At 40.7% G+C, this 24,327-nt stretch overlaps 4 protein-coding genes across 4 annotated transcripts in view; all 4 read right to left on the reverse strand.

Annotated features, from left to right (window-relative positions):
• Positions 1 to 1,825: 1,825 nt before the first annotated feature.
• On the reverse strand, positions 1,826 to 3,686 carry LOC133503337 (alpha-2-HS-glycoprotein-like). The gene is made up of 7 exons (XM_061824866.1): positions 3,421 to 3,686; positions 3,118 to 3,231; positions 2,955 to 3,039; positions 2,467 to 2,636; positions 2,272 to 2,388; positions 2,071 to 2,151; positions 1,826 to 2,011 (listed from the first exon to the last, which is right to left on the reverse strand). Exons 1-7 carry the CDS (start codon positions 3,622 to 3,624, stop codon positions 1,868 to 1,870), a joined length of 915 nt encoding a protein of 304 aa, XP_061680850.1. The 5' UTR covers positions 3,625 to 3,686; the 3' UTR covers positions 1,826 to 1,867.
• Positions 3,687 to 9,812: 6,126 nt separating this feature from the next.
• LOC133503478 (alpha-2-HS-glycoprotein-like) lies at positions 9,813 to 11,675 on the reverse strand. The gene is made up of 7 exons (XM_061825156.1): positions 11,424 to 11,675; positions 11,040 to 11,150; positions 10,874 to 10,958; positions 10,467 to 10,636; positions 10,273 to 10,389; positions 10,109 to 10,189; positions 9,813 to 10,024 (listed from the first exon to the last, which is right to left on the reverse strand). The coding sequence occupies exons 1-7, from the start codon at positions 11,622 to 11,624 to the stop codon at positions 9,881 to 9,883; spliced, it is 909 nt and encodes a 302-aa protein (XP_061681140.1). The 5' UTR covers positions 11,625 to 11,675; the 3' UTR covers positions 9,813 to 9,880.
• A 1,517-nt stretch (positions 11,676 to 13,192) lies between these two features.
• LOC133503345 (uncharacterized) lies at positions 13,193 to 15,231 on the reverse strand. Its single transcript, XM_061824878.1, has 6 exons — positions 14,916 to 15,231; positions 14,548 to 14,632; positions 13,991 to 14,088; positions 13,814 to 13,930; positions 13,651 to 13,731; positions 13,193 to 13,588 (listed from the first exon to the last, which is right to left on the reverse strand). The coding sequence occupies exons 1-6, from the start codon at positions 15,171 to 15,173 to the stop codon at positions 13,451 to 13,453; spliced, it is 777 nt and encodes a 258-aa protein (XP_061680862.1). The 5' UTR covers positions 15,174 to 15,231; the 3' UTR covers positions 13,193 to 13,450.
• Positions 15,232 to 16,276: 1,045 nt separating this feature from the next.
• Positions 16,277 to 24,327, reverse strand: part of LOC133503450 (nucleolar protein 11-like) — an 8,763-nt gene continuing 712 nt past the window's right edge. Inside the window, exons 2-13 of the mRNA XM_061825124.1 lie at positions 24,073 to 24,279; positions 23,486 to 23,562; positions 22,986 to 23,109; positions 22,216 to 22,307; positions 21,937 to 22,002; positions 19,983 to 20,167; positions 19,622 to 19,747; positions 17,511 to 17,732; positions 17,305 to 17,383; positions 17,002 to 17,094; positions 16,625 to 16,732; positions 16,277 to 16,288 (exon numbers count right to left, since the gene is read on the reverse strand). Coding sequence (XP_061681108.1) covers positions 16,277 to 16,288; positions 16,625 to 16,732; positions 17,002 to 17,094; positions 17,305 to 17,383; positions 17,511 to 17,732; positions 19,622 to 19,747; positions 19,983 to 20,167; positions 21,937 to 22,002; positions 22,216 to 22,307; positions 22,986 to 23,109; positions 23,486 to 23,562; positions 24,073 to 24,279 — 1,391 coding nt within the window. The remainder of the gene's footprint in view (positions 16,289 to 16,624; positions 16,733 to 17,001; positions 17,095 to 17,304; positions 17,384 to 17,510; positions 17,733 to 19,621; positions 19,748 to 19,982; positions 20,168 to 21,936; positions 22,003 to 22,215; positions 22,308 to 22,985; positions 23,110 to 23,485; positions 23,563 to 24,072; positions 24,280 to 24,327) is intronic.

Raw genomic sequence — 24,327 nt, forward strand, 5'->3', positions numbered from 1 at the left:
TGTAAATCCGAACACAAATAAATTCCACATTACAACATTCTGGGAATTATTTGGATTGACCAAGCAGCAGCATTCTTGTTGTTAATGGGTGTGTTTGCTTGCCTTCAATTGGTCTCTGCAGTTCACAATCAGCCAAAACAGCTAGGTTTTTGTTGTTGTTTGATGTCAAACAAACTTTGTTACATGGACTGTTTAACGACATGTGATATAATAGTATGAGAGTTGTTTTCGTAGACTGCACAATGTGCAACGGAGGGCGAATGCTGGCATTTCTTGACTTTCGTGCAAGCGTTAGGCTTGGTGCCTAGTTTGGCAACTTAGCAGACCAGCCTCCCCCAAAATGGGATTACCAAAGGAAATAGGTGTGTGAGATTTTGATGGAAGGCGGTCTAGACTTCCACCTGCTCAGACAACATATAACCTGTGGAGCAAGGTGGACCACTCATATAAGGTGATTTTGGCGAATTGGATTAGGGCGGAGACAGACATGGGAGTTCTGAATATGTGGTGAATCGGATAGAGTTCATTCATTCATGAGTGAAGAGTAGACATCAAACGCTCTGAATTATTTTAGATTTTGAGGTCTGCAGACATAGCATATACATTGCCAGTGGTCAGTTGTCATCTGCTTACCCTGCATTTAATAAGGTTGAATGTTGCCATGGGCGGCACGGTGGATGAGCTGGTAAAGCGTTGGCCTCACAGTTCTTAGTTCCAGGGTTCAATCCCGGCCCTGCTTTTGTGAAGTCTGTATGTTTTCCCCGTGCCTGTGTGGGTTTTCTCCAGGCACTCCAGTTTCCTCCCACATCCCAAAAACATGCAACATTAATTGGATGCTCTAAAATGCCCCAAGGTGTGATTGTGAGTGCGGGTGTTTGTCTCAATGGGCCCTGCGATTGGCTGGCGACCAGTTCAGGGTATACCCTACCTCCAGCACTCCCCGCGACCCTTGTGAGGATAAACGGCTAAGAAAATGGATGGATGGATGTTGCCATATCTGTCAAAAGCAGTGACAAGGTTCGAATCACAGACAGGTCACTGACTCATCTTCCGCATAGACGTCTCTGTCACCTTATAGCCACCTCATTGATAGTGTTCACAGAAATGTTATTTTACTTGAATTGCAGCCATTAGGTCATTTTTTCCCCCATGGATATACAGTACACAGGATCTCATAGACAAAAAAAGTGAAGGTTTTGCAGATTAAAAAAAAAATTATCACTGTCAAAAGTATTCAGAACTTCTACTCAGTATTTAGAAGCACCCTTTTGATCTAATACAGCCCTGAGTATTTTTGCAAATGCAACAAATTTCACACCTGGATTTATGCATCCTCTCAGATGCTCTCCAGTTCTCTCAGGTTGGATGGTAAACATTGGACAGCTATGTTCGGAGCTCTCAAGAGATGGTCAATTGGGTTGAAGTCAGGGATCTGGCTGGGCCATTCAAGATCAGTCATTGAGGTGTTCTGAAGCCACTATGATATTGGCTGTGTGCTAAGGATCACTTGGAATATGAATCTTTTGGTCCAAGCCTAGGTCCTGAAATAGTTCCATACCCACTAACCAAACATTGCAGGTATGTATCCTTATTTCCAAAAGAAGTTGTACCATACAGATGAAGCCAAGCTCATTATGCTTGCTTCAAGTCACACCAAAATGACAGTTTAGTGGACTTAAAAAAAAATATATATATATTTTTTTAGTAGAGGCAAGGACAAATTAAATGGAATTTCCCCAATCAATGCAAGACAATTTTATTACAAATGAGATCCAGGAAAGAATTAAGATACCACTTTTATTAAGATTAAAAATGCAACATCAGGAAATATTCAGAGTACTTTTATTTCCATAAAAATCAAGTAATATCACTTAAGTGGGAAGGGACAAATGTGGTGAATTGCTAGATCAGGGTAGTTCAACCGCTCCTTGCAAAGACAAGCTTCTGGACTTTGGTGGAACAACGGCCTGCACACAGGCTCTGGCACATCAGTTGGGTGGGGGCCTGGATTCTGTGAACAAAAAATGTTAACTTGGCACTCAAATAGAAATACCACTTTTGTGCACTTACCTTTGGTAGATAGATTTCACAATGAAGTTCTCCCACTTGTCTGTGCAAATTGTAATAGGTGGTTCGACAAAAGGCATGGTCCTATTAAATAAATGTCAAGAACAAAAAAAAAAAAAAAAAAAAAAAAAAAAAAAAACAAAAACAGCCATTTGTGTTTAGATGAGGTCATCTTTGATCCACATGGTTAAAAAGAAAACTCACAGCTCTGTCCGGACAGCGAGGAGTGCAGGGTACAAGAGTATTTCTGGCACCTCTGGGACACGTGGTCTCAACCAGGGCAAACATGAGAGAGGTGATTGTGCCGATGCTTGCAACAGACTGACACAGGAACGATAATGAGTTAAAGTTGATGCAGAAAGAACTGGCATTTAAAAAAAAAAAAATAATAATAATCACCCCCATTGTCACGTGAGATACTTCCATCAGGGTGAAGTAATTCTTCTGTTTGCTCTCCCGGTTGAACTTGACCACAGCATCATTAACAGCCTTCACGGCTGTCGGGTCATCCAGAGGCAGCAACTTGGGGCAAGTGGGACAAAGTGTCACCAGCTCCTCGTTGGTAAGTTCTACAGACAGGTGCAAAAGTTACGATAGAGATATATAAAAAAAAAAATTGGGGGGGGGGGTGACAGAACCTTATAGATCCAAGTCAAGATCCAATACTGTTGGAATGTTACAGTTCAGAATCCAAAAGATGGGCAGAGGCGAACATTTACAAAATTTGAACCACCTGAAAATTGTTTATTTAAAAAAAAAAAAAAATCCATGCTGCACAATTTATCCCACAGATAGTTCATTTAATTTTAAATAAAATTCATGCACAAAGTTTAACCAATTTTGTTTCAGAAAGGAGGGGGGTGAAAAACAAAAAGAGCAGTAGTGACCTGGTCTGGTGGTGCATTCGTGTCTGGTGACTCTGGCCACTTCACGCATAACCCAAAATTCAATGCTGCAGGTGGCAACGGCACCCTAAATAGGCAACAACAGCACACTTAGCGCTTCACCTGCATGAGCAACTAATCTTCAGAACTAAAAATTTGTATTTACCCGTTCATCCCGTTGCCACAGCTCACATTCGTCATCATCAAGTACGGGCTTGGTAAAGTGACATTTAGTCTGCACCAGCTTAACGTTCACATCTATGTGGCAACCTCCTGAAACCTGGATGGAGGACCAGACATCACACAAAACTTTGAACTTGTTAAATGGTTTTGCCACAAATAGCTCTCCAAGTCACTCCTTGATCTTTTTAGTCAGACGTTATTAGCCCTGCCAGCTACAATTTTACATACACACACACCGCATATTTTTAAAATGAGCTCTCTCTCATGAAAACTAAAAAGTACCAACCTGTTGATATCTGCTGCTCTGGACCTCCTGCAGGTTAAACCTGAATCCATGCTTGTGGTTTCCGTTGATGTGGTGGACACCGAGTCTCGCAGCCGCCACCACACTTTCCTTGTCACAGGTGACTGCCGGCAAAGATGGCGCCGCAAGGAGGCCAGGAAGAGCTGCAGCCCACCAAAGCAGAGTGGCAAAAAGGTACACCATCATGATGAGAGGAAAGAGGTGGAACTAGCACACATCAGACTGGACGCACACAGACTTTATCCAAGGTGAGGAACTCTGACAACCAATCACAGTGGGGGTCAAACACCTGTGTCCTAATTAGGGGGTGCTTATACTTTCTATCAATCGGGTTCATTGATTGCTCAGCTGAGCATTAGGAAATAAAAAAAAAAGAATAAAAAATAGTTTTATTGTATATAGTATTTTGGGGGGAAAATGTTTTTTTTTTCATTTTTGAGAAAAATTCATACTTTGTCAAAAAATAATTAAGTTTTAAGAATTACATTCTTTTTAGGAAGACATTTGCCATGAATACATTGCCTGTGGATATCTTCAACTCATCCTGTATTTAATCAGGTTGAATGTTGCCATGGGCGGCACAGTGGATCAGCTAGTAAAGCGTTAGCCTCACAGTTCAGGGGTCCCGGGTTCAATCCGGGACCCGCCTGTGTGGAGTTTGCATGTCCTCCCTGTGCCTGTGTGGGTTTTCTCCGGGCACTCCGGTTTCCTCCCACATCCCAAAAACATGCAACATTATTTGGACACTCTAAATTGCCCATAGGTGGGGTTGTGAGTGCGGCTGTTTGTCTCCATGTGCCCTGCGATTGGCTGGCAACCAGTTCAGGGTGTACCCCACCTCCTGCCCGTTGACAGCTGGCATAGGTTCCAGCACTCCCCGTGAGCCTCGTGAGGATAAGCGGCAAAAGATAATGGATGGATGGATGAATACCTAGCCCTGTGTGACAAGTCCCCCTAAACATTATATCAGGTTGGGGCACCCTCAACAGCAACAACTGAAATCAAGCATTTTCTCTGAGTGCAAAGGAATTCTCTGTGAACATATTTTGGCCCACTCATCTTTGCAGAATTGATTGAATTCAGAACAAAATGAAGGGTGTTTGAGCACGAACAGACATTTTAAGTTCTGTCACTGGTCTTCCACTGTATTTAAATCTGACTCAAGTCTGGACTTTGAAAAGTAAAACTAAACAACTAAGCCATTTTGTTTAAGCCATTCAGAAATGTACTGGCGTGTTTTGGATTGTTATCCTGTTCCAGAACCCAACTGCGCTTCCAGTTGTTACAAACTGACTGAACATTCTCCTTCTGGATTTTCTGTTCAAGAGAAGATTTCATGATTTCATTGATCACACCAAGTTGTCCAGGTCCTAAAGGATAAAAGCATGTTTGACTGTTGATGTTCTGTGAAATGTGCTACATCTACACCAGATGTAATGAAACCTCAACTTTCACCTCATTTGTCCATGTAATACTCTCCCAAAATTCTTGGGGATCATTTTGATTCCCCCCCACCCTCAAAAGACACCTTGGACTCAGCCAAAAGTGGGTCATACCAAAATGTTTGTATACCACTGGGCTAAGGGTATGATTCTCATTGTGAGAGGTCCTGGTTGAGTCCCCATTTATCATTGATTTTGTTTAAACAGACTTCACTCCTTTTGCAGTTTCCAAGTATCTGACACTGAAAAGAGTAGCATATTAAAAATTAAGTATGAACATACTTTTTACAATTCAGTGACAAACTAGACAGGCTAACAATTAGCATATGTGGCAGTGGTGTTGACCTTTAATCTCAAAACAGATGCTTAAAATTACTTTCAAAACAGGGATCACTGAGTGCATTTCAAATGACCATAGTCCAATTTTAAGTCAAACTGTCCCTGAAAAATTGTGCATAAAAATTACTTGTCCTGTGCTATAATGTAATATGGGGGAAATTTTCACTAATTATCCTGGCAAGGCACATACAAGCAGTACCATTGGTGTGACAAACCAGCTTCACTGGCTCTTTAGTAGGTTTCTCAAAAAGTGCTAGGCAGGAGCAGATTGCCTTTCCAATCAAGATTTGTTTTAAGCTCCAGGAATGCCCTTTTAAAAAAAAAAAAAAAAAAAGGGCCAGTCTCGCAAGAAATGTAAAATTGACAGACTAGAAAGGCAACTTAAAGTCATGAACTTGGATCAAGTATGATCAGATAAGTAGCAGTAACATTTTTATTGCAATCAAGTTGACATCACTTAAGAGGGAAGGGACAAATGTGGTGGATAGCCTTATTAGGGTAGTTCAGCCGCTCCTTGCAAACAAGTTTCTGGACTTTGATGGAACAGCGGCCCGCATAGAGGTTCTGGAACATCAGTTGGGTAGGGGCCTGGATTCTGCAGAGAATAAAAATTTGAATGAGGCGCTCAGTACAAGTAAAAGTAGCACTTGTGTTGACTTACTTTTGGGAGATATTTCAGTCAAGTTCCCCCACTTGTCTGTACAAGTTGTAGTAGATGCTTGAAAAGGGGGGGGGGGGAGTCAAGAACTACATCAGTTTGGATGGGTTCATCTTTTACCAGCCTTTAGAATGAAAGTCAACTCACAGCTCTCTCTGGACAGCGAGGAATGCAGGCCACCAAAGTATTCCTGGCTTCTCTGGGACAGGTGGTCTCAACCAGGGCAAGCTTGAGTGAGGTAATGGTGCCAGTGGTTGCAATGGACTGATACAGGAAGAATAATGTGGAGTTTTAAAAGGACATTGCGGAGCAAGGAATTAAAAAAAAAAACCACTTCATTACCCTCATTGTCACATGAGACACTTCCATCAGGGTGAAGTAATTCTCCTGTTTGCTCTCATGGTTGAACTTGACCCCAGACTAATTGACAGCCTTCAAGGCTGTCGAGTCATCCAGAGGCAACAAATTGGGGCAATAAGGACAAACTGTCACCAGCTCCTCGTTGGTAAGTTCTGCACAGAGGTGGCACGGCAACTTAAAATGAATCAGATTGTTGGTAAACTTTAAGAGAACCAAGTCAAGCATTATGGGGAGGGGGAAAGAAAAAGACTGGCCACTGCCCACATCACCCAAAAATTCAACGCTGCAGGTAGCACATGCACCCTAAACGAGCAACAGCATCACACATAATGTCACCTCCATGAACAGCTATAGTCTTCCCGTTCATCCCGTCGCCACAGGTCACATTGGTCCTCAGGTTTGGGGTTGGTGAAATGACATTTGGTTTGCACCAGCTTCACATTCACATCTATGTGGCAACCACCGGAAATCTGGATGTGAGGAACAGACATCTAAACTTTTTAATGTTCTTCCACATCCCTATGCTGATCATGCCACATTATCCCAGCCTCATCATAGTAGATGGTTACTTTAAATCATCAGAAATCAGCTTTACTGGCAAAGTGTATAAAAGAGTTTCTCCCTCCATCCATCAGTCCTGCCCAAGAAATGAGGGCTCAAATCATGCCAAAAATGTTAGTTAAAACGATATTAAAGACATTCGAGAATGAGTTTCAAACCAAGTCTACCACAATGCAATGTAAGGTCATGGGTAGCTGCTCACATATACATATAAAAATCAAAGAGACAGCAAGAGCGAGCCGAACAAACTAGCTTGCATGTAAACTTGAAACTTGCAAACCTGTTGATATTTGCTGCTTTGGATCTCCTGCAGCTGGAACTTGAAGCCGTGCTTGTGCTTTCCATTGATGTGTCGGACACCAAGGCTCGCAGCCGCCGGAACGCTTTTCTCGTCACAAGTGACTGCTGGGAAAGATGCTACCGCAAGGAGGCAAGGAGGCCAGGAAGCGCCGCAGCACACCACACCAGAACCACGAACAGGTGAGTCATTGTGATGGGAGCAGAGAATTAGAACCAACACACATCTGAGCAGATGCACACGGACTTTAACCAGGCTGAGGGGTTCTGCCAGCCAATCGCAGTGGAGGACAAATCCCCAATACCTGTCTCCTAATTACTGGTGGTTGTAATTTTTATCAATCCGGTTCATTCACATCAGGTCAACATTAGGAAAGGGAAAAAAAGTATAATTTTTAATCAGGAAAAAAGTTGTAAAAAAGGTATTACAAAAAGTTTTTTTTTAAATTTTAAGAATGATATCTTTTTATGGAATTTATGGCCATCCATCCATCCATCAAAATATTTTGAAGTACCGTACATACTAGAGAGAGATTATTTTAAAGAAAAGCCGTAATTTATGATAATAAGGGTTTATTAAAATAAAATGAACATTTTTCCCCAAAAAATAAGTGTTGCTTTTCAGACAAATTTGTACTCTGATAAAAAATAAAAAAATATTTAGCTTTTGAAAGTTGAAATCATTAAAGGTTTAGTTTTAAAAGGTATAATATTAGAAGTACTAAAGGTTGTAATATAAACAAATGTAAAATGTAAATATAAAAAAATAAAGAAATCCTTATAAAAATACATTTTAAGTTTTAGTCCTTTCACGTGCTTTAACCACATCACTTTGGAAAACATGACTCACAGTTGCTTAGTTCTCCCAATAAGAGGCAAAATTGTGTTTGCTTCAACGTGTTTATTTATTAATACCAATTGAAGTGTGGTGTCAAAAAGAATCTTACAACATGTATGCAGTACCATGAAAAAGTATTGCCCCCGTTCTCCAATTTTTATATTTTTGTGTAATTTCACCTTGTAAATCAAACAAATGTAAATAGACAACACCCAAGTCATCTTAAAATGCCATTTTCAAAATCAGCTTTATTGGCCAAGTATGGAAAACACACAAAGAATTTGTCTTCAGTAGTTGGAGCCCCCTAGTACCTCACACATGATGAGTTCCACAGTAGACAATTGGCAAAGGAATTTTTGTTTTAACTCACAGTTGTGCAACGGATTTTCAAATGATTTCTTGTAGAATATTTTTCAAGAAAAAAAATCCCTTGAAAATAGCCATATTTATATATACATTGTCAATCAGTTGCAGGGTTAGCACAGCCCTCAAGCTCGTGAGTCGAGGTTCCAGGATCAGCATTAAGCAATATTTCACTGCCTCGCTGGATTTTGTCATGTTGTGTGGGGGTCCACAACAGACCGAGCTCGTGGATGAACCAGTAAGCGAATCCTCTATGAAATCAGTAATATAAAAACATTTGTTCAAATACATTTGTACTGTATATAGCTTTATTCCTTCCAAGTGCTTTAAGCACATGTAAGCTTGTGAAAACATATGTAAACTCAACACTTTAAAAAAAATGACACAAAGACACAATAAGAGGCAAATAGTGTTTTTCTACATTTATGCCAAATGTAAGAAGACATCTTCTAAGAGTTGATCCTTTTTGAAAGCCTGTTGGCATGTTATCCCCATGCCTGTGTGGGTTTTCTCCGGGCACTCCGGTTTGCTCCCACATCCCAAAAACATGCAACATTAATCGGACACTCTAAATTGCCCCTAGGTGTGATTGTGATTGCGGCTCTTTGTCTCTATGTGCCCTGCGATTGGCTGGCAACCAGTTCAGGGCGTACCCCGCCTCCTGCCCGTTGACAGCCTGGATAGGCTACAGCACTCCTGCGACCCTTATGAGGATAAGCGGCTATGAAAATGGATGGTGTTTTTCTACATTTACGCCAAATGTAAGGCACCTTCCAAGAGTTTATCTTTTTTGGAAGCCTGTTTGGAGTTTACATATTCTCCCCGTGCCTGCATGAGTTTTCTCCCACATCCCAAAAATATGCATTCATTGACTAAATTTCCCATAGGTGTGGTTAATTTTCTCTCACATAACTTAAGTGGCTCAGAAAATAAAAAAAGCCTGTATGAAGTACTGGAAAATAAGTGTACATTCAAATGGGTTCACAGTATGTCAATTGAATTACAGAAGCAAATATTGTATGTGGGACTATCATGTTAGTTTGAACTCAGTCCATGTTGGAATACCTTATCAGATGCTAAGGTTGTACAGTTAAGTATAAATTCCTGTGCAGGTAAAACCACCATTGCTCATTGGTCTCATGGGATATTTCCCACATTGGTGTGAGAGGTATGATTTCAATCCCATACAAACCATTTAATGGTTGATCTGTCACAGAATTTGGACTTCTTTTGCAGTTTCCTATAAGTAGCTATACTGGTAAAGAATAACATGTTTAGGGTTAAATGCAGTGCTTAAAAGGGTTAAATTTTTTGCAACTGGTGTATTGTGTCATGAGCTGGGAAGCATTTAGACACCAAAATGAGCAGTGCAATTTAAGTGAAAAACAATGTTATTGGGGAGGCAGGAAAACACTAATGGGATTTCCTAACCCAAATTACAAGTGTATGAGAGTTCATTTGAAATGTAGAAAGATTTAGAGTCACCCAAGACTAGAATGAAAAAGCCAACCTGAAGTATGATCAAATGAATGGCGGCAAAGTACTTTGCTTTTATTACAAATAGAGAGTTGACAAGCAATGACTTCACTTAAGTGGGAATGGACAAATGTGGTGGATAGAATGAGTGGGATTCTTCAGCCGCTCTTTGCAAAGACAAGCTTCTGGACTTTGGTGGAACAACGGCCTGCACACAGGTTCTGGCACATCAGTCGGGTGGGGGCCTGGATTCTGTGAAAAAAAAAAAAATAAATAAAAAAAAAAAAAAATGAGGCACTCTATGTACAAGCAGAAGTAGCACTTGGGTAAACTTACTTTTGGAAGATATAATTCACACTCAAGTTCTCCCACTTGTCTGTACAAGTTGTAATAGGTGGTTTGACAAAAGGAGTGATGCTTGGGGAGGGGAAAGAAGCAAAAATCAGCCATTTGTGTTTGGATGTGATCTATGACTAGCCATTGCATGAAAGTCAACTCACAGCTCTATCTGGACAGAGAGGTGTGCAGGCCACAAAAGTGTTCCTGGCTTCTCTGGGACACGTGGTCTCAACCAGGGCAAACTTGAGTGAGGTAATCGTGCCGATTGTTGCAACAGACTGAGACAGGAAGGATATTAGTTTCAAAAGGATGTGACAGTACAGATAGGCATACCAGCAACAACAAATAAAGTTACCCCCATTGTCACATGAGAAACTTCCATCAGGGTGAAGTATTTCTCCTGTTTGCTCTCCCGGTTGAACTTGACCACAGCATCATTAACAGCCTTCACGGCTGTCGGGTCATCCAGAGGCAACAAACTCGGGCAATAGGGACAAACTGTCACCAGCTCCTCGTTGGTAAGTTCTGCACACAGATGGCATGTTTGAGTTTATAAACAAAAAAAAATAAAAATAAGTTACATACAAAATAACCTTATACTTTTTGCTCCAAGTTAGTCATATGGGTCCCAAGGAATAGATTTTATCCCATATTGTACTGATAATTGAATCCATGGATTAAGTGTCAGAACAAAAAGTGTTCCACTGCATTTTGTTTTAGAATAGCAACAGAACATGAAAAAGAACAGTTATGGCTTGTGACCTGGTCTGGTGGTGCATTGGTGTCTGGTGACTTTGGCCACTCCCCACATCACCCAAAATTCAATGCTGCAGGTGGCAACGGCACCCTAAATAAAACAATACCAGCACACTTAGCATGTCACCTACATAAGCGGTTGTAAATCGGTCAAAACCAAATTCATATTTACCCGTTCATCCATTCGCCACAGCTCACACTGGTCATCAGGTTTGGGGTTGGTGAAGTGACATTTGGTCTGCACCAGCTTCACATTCACATCTATGTGGCAACCTCCTGATATCTGGATGGAGAAAGACATTATCCAAACTTTTCCAATTGTTAATGTTCCACCTCAAACTACTTGCTCCATCATCCGTCCTTGTTGGTCATGTCACATGATCCTACCCTCACAACACTAGGTGGTGACGTCGAGCAAATACGGTTTTAGAATACATAATATTCAAAACGATAACACTCAGCCTACCACAATACAACGCATGTCATTTTTGTAGGGGGCAAGCAGAACTATGGTTTGCATTCATTCTGTAAAAAAGTAAACTTGAGAAGTACCAACCTGTTGATATTTGCTGCTCTGGACCTCCTGCAGCTTGAACCTGAATCCATGCTTGTGGTTTCCGTTGATATGTTGGACACCGAGGCTTGCAGCCGCCGCCACGCTTTCCTTGGCACAAGTGACTGCCGGCAAAGATGCAACTGCAAGGAGGCCAGGAAGTGCTGCAGCACACCAGAGCAGAACCACTACTAGGTGAGTCATCGTGATAAGAAAGAAGGACTGGAACCAGTACACAGCTGACAAGGCGCACACAGACTTTAACCAAGCTGAGGGGTTCTGATGACCAATCACAGTGAAGGAGAAATACCCATCACCTGTGTCTTAATCAGTGATGGTTGTAATTTTTACCAGTCAGGTCCATTCACCTCATCTGAGGATTATCAAAGAAAAATAAACTGGAACAGCATTAGGGTTAGGTTTTTTTTGTAGAAAGGAATTTATTTTCCAAGACAAAAAAAAATAATTAAAATCGCAATTAAAAAAATCAAGGAAATATTTTGAAGAACTGTTTTGAAAAAGGTACATAGTTGAAGTACATTCTTTTAAAGATAAGCTGTAATATTATGGAGCATTGGCCTCACGGTTCTGAGGATTGGGTTTCAAATCCCGGCCCCGCCTGTGTGGAGTTTGCATGTTCTTCCCATGCCTGCGTGGGTTTTCCCTGGGCACTCCAGTCTCCTGCCACATCCCAAAAGCATGCATTAATTGGATCCTCCAAATTGCCCTGACGTGTGCTTGTGAGTGCAACTATTGTCCTTTTCCATGTGCCCTGCAATTGCCTGGCAACCAGTTCAGGTGTACCCTGCCTACTGCCTGATGATAGTGAGGGATTGTGAGGATAGGCAGCACAGAAAAATGGATGGATGATTTGAGGACCGATTCCTTTTTTCACTGATTTCTTGATTGAACAGGTTTGGAAGTAATCAGGCTTGGGCGTGATCATTGAAAACTAACCAAAATCACAATTAGCCACAAATAATTCATAGTTTAGCAAGGGGGGTAAATGTCTTTGCACACATGGGCAGGAAACTGAATAGTTGGTTTTCCTTAGTGAAATTTTAAACCAGCATCATAGGTATTTGTCTATTTACCCTTGTTTGATCCTGAAGTTAAGGGGGCCATTACATTATCACAGCACAGTAACTCAAAATACTCAAACTATGTTTTGCCAAACGAAACACCTCTGGCCTCGTGTTATTTAAAACGAGCTAATCAAAACAATGTTATAAACCTTTCAAACAGCTGATAATATAATGGTCCTGTATAGTGACTAGACTTACATTGAGTGACTGATTTAGTATAAGTCGGTTTTTAAAAAAAAAGCCCCTTTGATAGCTAATTTTGTGTAACCCAGTTTTTAAATCTCCTTCCCCCTCTATAAATCAGGATATCTGGTTCAAATCCTGGACAAACCATTAAACAATTGTCATTAACTGAATTTGCACTCATTTCAGTGCCTTTTCACTACACTGGTAAGGGTAACAGCTCAGGGGAATGACCATGTCTGTTAAAATTCAATGGCAAAGAGCATTTACATAACATTTAGAACCAATGAGTACCATTAACAGTAATGCTGCTAAAACACTGCTTAAAAACATGACAATGCAGCACATTTCAAAATTAGCAGAAATTTTAAATTGCCCCAAAAAGCTGTGAAAAGGGTTAAATATTTTGAAACTTGAGCAATGAGTTGAGGGCAATTACCAAGGCACCCCAAAATAAGCAGCACAAGTGTAAACGACAATAGCAGTCGTTCCTCTAAGTTTAAATACCCCTTTATTCTCAAAAACATTTAGGGGAAGCCAGGAACAGATTCCATGTGCAATTAGTCAAGATGTGAGCTGCAAGTGAGGTCCAGTAATCAGTTAAGTACTTAAAATGTACCACTAAAATTTTGAATTGACCAAGACAAGCATTACAAAAAGGTAACTTAAAGAAAAACTAAAGCCATGAAGTGTTTGAGCAAGAACGATCACAGAGGTGACAAAGTACTTTTATTACAATCGTTGACAAGCAATGAAATCACTTTAGCGGGAAGGGACAAATGTGATGGATAGCCTTATTGGGGGTAGTTCAGACGCTCCTTGCAAACAAGCTTCTGGGCTTTCGTGGAACAACGGGCTGCATACAGGTTCTGGAACATCAGTTGGGTAAGGGCCTGGATTCTGTGGAGAGTGAAAGTTGAACAATGAGTTGTTCAGGACAAGTAGCACTTCTGTAGACTTACCCTGGGTGGATATAATTCACAGTCAAGTTCTCCCACTTGTCTGTACGAGTTGTAATAGAAGGTTTGACAAAAGGTGTGATTCTTGAAAGTTAAAAAAACAAAAAGTAGTCAGTCATACACTATGTTCATCTATGACCGACCATGAGCATTAAAGTCAACTCACAGCTCTGTCAGGACAGAGAGGCGTGCATGCCCCAAAAGTATTCCTGGCTTCTCTAGGACAGGTGGTCTCAACCAGGGCAAACTTGAATGAGGTAATCATGCCGATGGTTGGAACGGACTAAGACAGGAAATATTGTGTTAAAAGGATGTGACATAGCAAGGACAGACAAAAACTTACCCCCAACGTCACACAAGCGACTTCCATCAGGGTAAAGTATTTCTCCTGTTTGCCCTCCCGGTTAAACTTGAACACAGAATCATTAACGGCCTTCAAGGCTGTTGGGTCATCCAGAGACAACAACTTGAGGCAATAGGGACAAACTGTCACCAGTTCCTTGTTTGTAAGTTCTGCACACAGGTGGCATTACATGTTCAAGTATCATTCCAATGGATGGGTACTTTGAGCAGTTATAGCTGGAAAACAAACTACTAGTTTTAAAGAAGTGCTCTGCATAATTTAACCCAGATCTACCTTCCATATTGTATATTAAATCCATGCTTCAAGTCAATTATTTGAGAAAGGCAACAAAATAGGACAGCAGTTAGGGTTTGTGACCTGGCAGTGCATTTGTGTCTGGTGACTTTGGCCACACCCCACATCACCCAAAATTCAATGCTGCAGGTCGCAACGGCACCCTAAACAATAACAGCACAATTAGCACATCACCTGCATGAGCAACCTAATCTTCAGAACCAAGTTCATGTTTACCCGTTCATCCCGTCACCACAGCTCACATTGGTTGTCAGGTTTGGGGTTGGTGACATAACATTTGGTCTGCGCCAGCTTTACGTTCACATCTATGTGGCAACCTCCTGAGACCTGGATTGAGGACAAAGCATTAGCCAAACCTTTCAAATTCATAATGTCCTGCCTCAAACTACAACCTCCATCATCTAGCCTTGTTGGTCATGCCACATGATCTCACCACCACAACGCTCAGTGGCTACTTTGAACAAAAAGGTTTTAAAAATATTCCACATTATTAAAAACTAAAATGCTTTCCAAACTTTGCCTGCCACAATGAAAGTCATTTTTGTAGGGGGCAAGCAGAACCATGTTTTGCTTTCATTGTATCAAAAAGGTAACCTTGAGAAGTACCAACCTGTTGATATTTGCTGCTCTGGACCTCTTGTAGCTTGAACCTGAATCCATGCTTGTGCTTTGCATTGATGTGTTGGACACCAAGGCTTGTGGCCGCAGCCACACTTTCCTCGTCACAAGTGACTGCCGGCAAAGATGCAACTGCAAGGAGGCCAGGAAGTGCTGCTTCACACCAGAGGAGAACCACTACTAGGTGAGTCATCGTGATAAGAAAGAAGGACTGGAACCAGTACACAGCAGACATGGCGCACACGGACATTAACCAGGCTGAGGGGTTCTGACGACCAATCACAGTGAAGGAGAAATGCCCATCACCTGTTTCTTAATTAATGATGGTTGTCATTTTTTATCAATCACTTTCATTCACCTCAGCTGAGCATTAGGAAAGAAAACTTAAGTGGAGTACCATTTTAAAAAGGTTTTTTTTGTCAAAAGGAAATTATTTTCCAAGATTAAAAAAAATCTGTTGATTTAAAAAAAACAAAAAATCAAGAAAATGTTTTGAAGAACTGTTTTGAAAAAGGTAGAGAGTTAAAGTACATTCTTTTAAAGGTAAGCTATAATTTTATGGGGAGCAGAGGAGCAGGTGGAGACCGCTGGTCTCACAGTTCGGAGGAATGGGGTTCAAATCCCGGCCCTGCCTGTGTAGAGTTTGTTCTCCCCATGCCTGTGTGTGTTTCCTCTCACATCCCAAAAATATGCATTAATTGGATACTCTAAATTGCCCTGAAGTTGCTTGTAAGTGCAACTGTTGTCTGGCTTTAAGTACTTTGCAATTGGCTCGCAACCAGTTCAGGCTGATAGCTGGGATAGGCCTCAGCCTTCCCATGACCATTGTGAGGATATGAGCCTCAGAAAATGGATGATTTTTCATACAGGGTCAGGAAACTTTGAATTGTTGGTTTTCCTTAATAAATGAAATTTTAAACCAGCATTATAAGTACAGCTGCGTGTTATTTGTCTACCTACCTTTGATCTTAAAATAATGCAAAATAAATTAAGGGGGGGCATTACATTTTCATAGCACAGTACCTAAAAATATTAAAAGTATTTTGTCAAATGAAACATCTCTGGCCTACTGTTACCATTTAAAACAAGCTAATCAAAACATGTTATAAACCTTTCAAACAGGTGCTAATATGACTACTTAGACTTCCTTTGAGTGACTAACTTGGATTTAGTATAAAAGCGTTTTAAAAAAAAAAGCCCCTTTGCTTATTTTGTGTGACCCAGTTTGGAATCTGCTCCCCCCTCCCCCCTATAAATCAGGTCTCATTCAAATCCTGGACAAACCATTTTACAATGAGTTTGTCATTCACTGAATTTGCACTCCTTTCAGTGTCCTAGTAGTAGCTACACTGGTTAGGGTAACAACTGCGAAACAGGGGAATGACCATGCGTGTTAAAATTTGATGGAAAACAGCATTTGCATACCAGTAGAACCAGTGAGTACCATTAAAAGAGGGGCACAGGGTGCTGGCACAGGGGGGTGGGGGGGGGGGTCCCCAACTTTTCCAATTGGTCGTGGCTACTTGGGTATCACACAAAATGTGGGGGAAATCAATTTCTGTGTTGTTTGTGAGTGCCTAAATAGAGGAACATTTGTTTCTTTGGGTTTTTTTTGTTTAATAAATATTTTTTATTATTAAAATGTGTATTTACACTTATAAAACCACAATACTTCAACTGATGGGAATAAGCAGGACATACCTGAGACTTAATATAGCTGTGGAGGTTTAGCAGCAAGCCATTGGCCTCTGGAGTCATGACTAGAACTGTAAAATGAGCATCCAACAACAAGCAAACCCAATCCATAATCTAGAAGAGAATTAAAAAAACACCCAGTGAATAATTTTTGAACTACAATCTCAACCTACATTTGTGGTACAAAACAGTATTTGTCCCATTAAGATGCAGCCTGTGTAACACTAGCAATGAACAAAACAAGTCAAATTAATTTATTCTCATGTGATTGCTAGTGTGTGGTCAGTTTATTACCATGATATATGGTCTTTACTTTTCAGCAACTCTGTTACTTACTTATATTCATTAAATTGTGCAATGATATTCTAACTATTGTCACATACCTGCATTAGACTGGGTGAGCGAAAGCCATGGCTTTGAGGAAAAGTGTCTTGGTTATACTTTAAGTAGAGGAAGTGCAGGTACTGGAGGAAAAGCTTGATGGGATGAGAAACAAAATTCATTATTAACTGAAAAATACACCTTACATGGCAATGCTCGATTTACTTATAACGACACTATAATGTAAAACTGGCAAATATAATATAAAAAAAACAGAGGACTAGATTGGACCAACAGTGGGTGGACAATACTGTATAACAATACATTCCCAGAATGAGAAACTTTAGTGCAACCAAGGAACTTACAATGACGTGTTGGGATGAAAGGTTTTTCAAATGTGGGAGAAGAAGGTCATCGCTGTACGCTGTCTGCAGGATCTCATTCCTTTACAGCACCAGTCAAGTCTCAAAACCATTTTTATACCACATATAAAGCTCAAGACTATAGTCATGCATTGTAATTTTATTGACATCACCACTTCAATAGTTAATGTGTGCCAGGTAAAGGATACAGTAAAACAGCCCTTTGTAAGACCACTGGACAGCTTTGTTCCCGTGGAGTTTCATTTTCTTCGTCCGCTCTTGTCATTGTAACGTCTGAGTGGTGCTCCGAAGAGGTGGAGTTAAAACCATTCTGCAAGCCAACCTGACCATGTTCCCTGGAGGTCAGAGTTTCCATAAAGGAGATGCTGTCAGGCTCCAGGTTCACTTTCTCTGCATCGTTGTCTGGCATACTGTGACAGAATGTTTAATACATATATTTTATGTTACATTACACTAAAAGCAAAACATTTTGCAAAGGATATACCGGTACCATATTTTCCAGATGACAAGCCGCAACTTTTCTCAGGTGCTGCGAACCGTGTGGCATATTGAACGATGTGGCTAAAATAGTTTTGTTTTGTCGTCAGCGCCTATGAGTTTGAAAGTACCACAAAAACTTAAAACGAAAAACATGGGCGTTCCCAAAAATGCACTCAGCTTTGGACATGCATTCCTCCAATGTGGAGAAGAAGATGACAACTTTACTTTCAGGACATGGAGAGGAAGAAGAATCTACAGTGAAAAAAATGAGTATTTGAACACCTATATTGCAAGTTCTCCCACTTAGAAATCATGGAGGGGTCTGAAATTTTCATCATGTCCACTGTGAGAGAGATAATCTAAAAAGAAAAATCCAGAAATCACAATGTATGATTTTTTTCAACGATTTATATGTATGAAACAGCTCTGAATAAGTATATGAACACCTGAGAAAACTGTTAATATTTGATACAGTAGCCTTTGTTTGGAATTACAAAAGGTCAAACGTTTCCTGTAGTTGTTCACCAGGTTTGCACACACTGCAGGAGGGATATTGGCCCACTCCTCCACACAGATCTTCTCTAGATCAGACAGGTTTCTGGGCTGTTGCTGAGAAAAAAAGGGGTTTCAGGTCCCTCTAAAGATTTTCTATTGGGTTTAGGTCTGGAGATTGGCTAGGCCACGCCAGAACCTTGATATGCTTCTTACGGAGCCACTCCTTGGTTTTCCTGGCTGTGTCCTTCGGGTCATTTTCAAGTTGAAAGGCCCAGCCACCACCAATCTTCAATCCTCTGACTGAGGGAAAGAGGTTGTTCCCCAAAATGTCACAATACATGGCCGCGGTCATTCTCTCCTTAATACAGTAGAGTCGTCCTGTCCCATGTGCAGAAAAACACCCGCAATGCATGATGCTACCACACCCATGCTTCAAAGTAGGGCTGGTGTTCTTGGGATGGAACTCATCATTCGTCTTCCTCCAAACACGGTTAGTGGAATTACGACCAGAAAGTTCCATTTAGGTCTCATCTGACAACAAAACGTTCACCCATTCCTCCTCTGTATCATCCAAATGGTCATTGGCAAACTTACACGTTTCTAAGAATCATTGAGACCCTACGAAGTGATATCTTGCACGGGGCTCCACTCCGATTGAGATTGACAGTCATGTTTAGAGTCTTCCATTTTCAAATGATTGCTCCAACAGTGGACCTCTTTTCACCAAGCTGCTTGGCAATTTCCCTGTAGCCCTTTCCAGCCATGTTGAGTTGTACAATTTTGTCTCTGGTGTCTTTGGACAGCTCTTTGGTCTTGGCAATGTTACAAGTTTGAGTCTTACTGATTGTATGGGGTGGACAGGTGTCTTTATGCAGCTAACGACCTCACACAGGTGCATCTGATTCAGGATAATACATGGAGTGGAGGTGGACTTTTAAAGGCGGGCTAACAGGTCTTTCAGGGTCAGAATTCTAGCTGATAGGTGTTCAAATACTTATTTGCAGGTGTATCACAAATCGTTTAAAAAAAATACATTGTAATTTCAGGATTCTTCTTTTTAGATTGTTTCTCTCACAGTGGGCATTCACCTACAATTAAAATTTCAGACCCCTCCATGATTTCTAAGTGGGAGAAATTGCAATGTAGCAGGGTGTTCAAATATTTATTTTCAAATGCACGTCGACGAATGTACCTCAATTCCACTACCACTAGCATGTGTAGAAGACAACTGCGGTAGCGCTACACAGAGTGGCCACAGCTTATTATCTGGTGCACGCTGTCATCTAGAACATACGCTAAATTTGTTTTCTGTGTCGGATTTCACCTGATGAAGGCCTTCAGGCAGGTGCATGTGACCTCTTCAGGGATGTCAGGGAAGAACTGTAAACACAGCTGACACAGGAAGTAATCGTTCTTTTCCAGGGCTAGCTGCACAAGGTCAGGGCACACGCTGAAAAGGGATTGCAATCAATGTTTGACATGATTATACTAAAATTTTTTGTGGCGATGAAAACAAGAAATGGAGAATATGTATGAAAATCAAATAAAGCTTGTAAATTTAGTCCTAGATGTGATTACATGAAAACTTTATTAAAGTGCAAATTTGAAGTACAAGGACAAAACAGTATACATCCAAAGTCACGTCAAGAGAAAAACAATGAAAATCCCAGCCAGCTTCTACTCACCTGTGACAGAGAGACTGTGTATGTACTAGCTGTGCCAGCATGGTCGTGGAATAGAAGCCATTATCTGCCAAGCTGCGGGAAACCAGTGACGATGCCAGCTGGCCTAATGACTCATTCATGTCCTGGGTCTCTGCTCTGGAAAGGAGCCCTTCCACTTGTTTCTCTACTTCCTCTACTGGTGCCGTCTAAATTATCCCCCCCAAAAAATAAGGGGTATTGTTTTATATCAGAAGTGTACCATACAGGACAACAAACAGCACATGGTGGTAGGAAACTACGACATAGCCCATTTACTAAGTGGGGAAGTTGTTAAGTATATTGCACTATAACATTTATCTACCTTCCTACCCCTTTGCCAGAAAGAGTAGTTCCAACTGTTCCAAAAACTAAAGTGCTGTGAATAAGTATTTGTCCCCTTCCTGATTTTAGTTTTTCTGTATATCAATCACAAAAAAGGTTTTTAAAACATCAAACCAATTTTAATGTCACTCGGAGACAACCCATGGAAATACAGAATGCAGTTTTCAAATAACAATTAAATTTATTAAGTCCAAAAAAATCCAAACCTTTCCGGCCAACTGTGAAAAAGTAATTGCCCCCTGAACCTAATAATGGGTTGTACCACCCTTGACAGCAACAACTGAAATCAACCATTTGCGATAATTGAGGATGAGTCTTTCACATCGCTCTGGAGGGATTTTGTCCCACTCTTTGCAGAATTGTTTAACTCCACCATATTGGAGGGTTTTCTAGCATGAAATGTCCATTTAAGGTCACACCACAGCATCTCAATGGGAATTAAATCCAGACTTTGATATAGCTACTCCTATTTTTTTTTTTTTTTTTTTGCCTTTCAGATGCAGACATGCTGGTGTGTTTTGCATTGTTGTCCTGCAGCATGATCCAACAGCACTTGAGTTTGAGGGCACGAATTGATGATCGGCCGTTCTCCTTCACGATTTTCTGGTACACACCAGAACAGCAAAGCAGCCCCAGACCATCACACTGCCACCACCATGCTTCACCGCTGACATAATGTTCCTTTTATGAAATTCTGTGCTATTTTTACACCAGATAGAACAGGCCACAGACCTTCCAAAAAGTTTAGTTTTTGAGTTGTTAGTCCACAGAATGTTTAACCAAAAGTCTTGAGGATCATCAAGATGTTTTATTGGGAAATGTGAGACGAGCATTTGTATTCTTTGCTGACAGAGAACTCTTCCATAGATGCCACTTTGGCCACTGTCTTTCTTTTGGTGGAGTCATAAACACTGACCTTAACTGAAGCCAGCAAGGCCTGTAGGTCTTTAGATGTTGTTCGAGGTTCTTTTGTGACCTCCTAAATGGTCGTCGCACTCTTGGAGTAATTTTACTTGGCTGTCCACTCCTGGGAAGGTTTGCCACTGTTCAGTTTTCTCTATTTTGGATGATAGCTCTGACAGTGGTTCGCTGGAGCCCCAAAGCCTTGAAAATGGCTTTATAACCTTTTCCAGACTGATGGATTTCAATCACCATTTTCTAATATCTTCTTGAATTTCTTTGGATCGTGGCGTGATGCATTGGTTCTTGAGCTCTTATAGCCTACTTCATATTCTCTGACAGATCCTATTTAAGTGATTTCTTGATTCAACAAGTATGGTGGTAATCAGGTTTGGGTGTGGGTTACATTATTGAATTCAAATTTGTCGTTAGTCACACTGACTGTGATTTAACGAGGGGGAGGGGAGAAATTACTTTTTCACAGAAGGTCAGAAAGGTTTGGATTTTTTGTGCCTAAACTGCGATTTGTAGTTCCTTGACTTGAGTAATATTAAAATTGGTTTGATGATTTAAAACCTGTGTGTGATAGACATGCAAAAAAAAAAAACCAAAAAAAAAAAGACAAAAACTTTTTCACGGTAGTGTAAAACAAAAATCCAGATCTCAGTGGATTACAAAATGAAAAAAATATTACCTTGATGAGCTCCAGAATTTGTTCCACTGTTAAAGTGGGGGACATCTGGCTCTTACGTGCATTTCTCTGGGAAGATATAAAACTAATTAAGGATCATCTTTGCATAACAAGGCCACAAATATTCTAAAAGGTAGTATACAAGACAAAAACAACTGTGCACTTGGCCTGGTCTACAACATAGACAATTAGTACCAACATTATGCAAGGATTTGGAGTTTAGAGCAAATTAACAGCCTGTCAATTGGAATTATCTTTAGAAAGTAATCAGAATTTACAAACCAACTTCCAGGTCTCTGTTGTTCTTGAGGGCTGAGTTTTCTCTTCATGTAAGATGCTGTTCCAAGAAGGCACTGACACTAGCGATCTGTATTCTGTCAAATTTAAGTGAAAAGACATTTAAATGAGTAATCGATCAGTTCAGGGATACCATTCACCAGGGTGTCAAACTTGTTTTTGGCGCGTGTCACATTGTAGTTGTGGTCCCCCCCCACGCTCCCCTTTATTGAATGTGAACCTATTTAAATATATAAAAACAAACAACAAATTGATGAATAACTACGTTTGAAATCAGAAGCAAAGTAAAACTATTTTAAAAGGGGGACTGATGGCAAAAAAAAATCTTACAATTTGGTAATTTGGTATTTTAGCAAGAAACAAACTTGACACACAAGATTTGCTTTCATGGGCCACATTAAATGATATGGTGGCCCAGATCCGGTACCTGGGCATTGCGCTGAACACGTCATCCAAAATTTTAATGCAATACTCGAAAAATACATACACGCATCACCATTTAATAGAGTCGGGTGTACCTGTCTCCCTTGAAAAGCCTCTATAAAAATGTATAAAAGTTTGTGGATGCTTTATCCAAAGCAGAAGGAATTACACAGTTGTAAATGAAGAGTTGCATTGTACATGTCAGTGTTCATTAAAAGGAAAAACTGTCTTAGTGGGGTGTATGGACTTGTCACAAAAAGTGGAATCTACACACTTGGACATCAAGGTTGGAATCATTTATCTTGTCCAATTTAATTAATGTTCTAACTCACCTTGCATCCCGGACCGCCTCAGCTTTCCCAAAGCGGAAGCGAGTGAAGATTTGGTGCAGCCGTATGGAACAACAGACAGGGTTTTTCCATGAGGAATGAATAACTTGTTGGAATAACACCATAGCTAAAAGTACAAGAGAAAGATAACTTAATAACAATAATGGGTCTCTGAATAGTAAGCTTGCAAACTGCTATATAGTTGTGAGGAGGGACTGCGATCCCTGTCACAGTGGAGAGCAGATGTGATACTCTACCAAAGTCATACAGTCCTCCATCAGCACTCACCAGCTGGAAGGACAGGGAACGTTGGCCTGTGGTCCAAATGACTTAACAAGGCCACTGTTGGCCAACTTTAAACTTTAACTAGCTAATCAACACCTTAGCCATGCAGCGTACTACCTTTGCTAAACTTGGAAAGACAAAGTCACCACCCACATTTTAATAAATGAATTCAGCATTCAGCTTAACAATGGAAAAAAATGCATGCATTATGTACCCACCTGCCCGAAGATTTTACCCGCAATTTCTTTCCCTGCCTGAAGTGTCTGGAAATTGATATTCCAGATGCAAAGATAATCTGAAAAAGCAAAGATAGCGCAAAAGCCAAAAAAACACACTTTACTCACAAATTGCTTAGTGTTCAGAAGTAAAAATAATGTTAAATTAGGTCAGATCTATCCAGTTCTCATTATACAGTGGACAAAATGGATTCAAAATATCCTTCATTTTACCGTTAGAAGAGCATAGGAAGGAAGGGAAAACATCTTTAATTTTTGTTGTGTACTCTGCTATTTGAATTCAAATGAAAATACTTCTTCACCAAATTCATCTAACAAGGTTTTATGAAACTAACCATCTGTACTGGTAAATGTACAGTACTCAACTAAGCTGGAAACAAAGCTGTCCAGAATGTTAGGTAAAAGGAGGAGTACTGGGCCCACTAAGGACTGCAGTATGTCTAAAGGGAATTTGTATCTTGGAACTTATTGGACAAGCGACCACCTTAACCAGCCACATGGTCATAGTAGACTGAAGCCAAACATGGAAGAGACAATTTAATGATCTTCAGGGAGATGTTGTTACGTACCTTTATCAGTTCCAGCTGAGGGGTGTGGAACGCCAACAACAGCAATGTGGGCTTCATCCAGGAGGAGAGCAGCAGCTGCTTCCAGTTGGCCCTCATCAACAGAAAGAGCCAGTCGCAGGTTACGGGGCAGGATAAGGGTTTGAGACTCCTCATCGGCACCCTGGCTCCACACAGAGATCACACTTTGGTACACGTGTCCATTAGGGTCTGCATTACAAAGAAATGACAAAGCGCAGAGGAAATTAATCTACTGTT

This window comes from Syngnathoides biaculeatus, chromosome 7, assembly GCF_019802595.1.
Source record: "Syngnathoides biaculeatus isolate LvHL_M chromosome 7, ASM1980259v1, whole genome shotgun sequence".
NCBI lineage: Eukaryota > Metazoa > Chordata > Actinopteri > Syngnathiformes > Syngnathidae > Syngnathoides > Syngnathoides biaculeatus.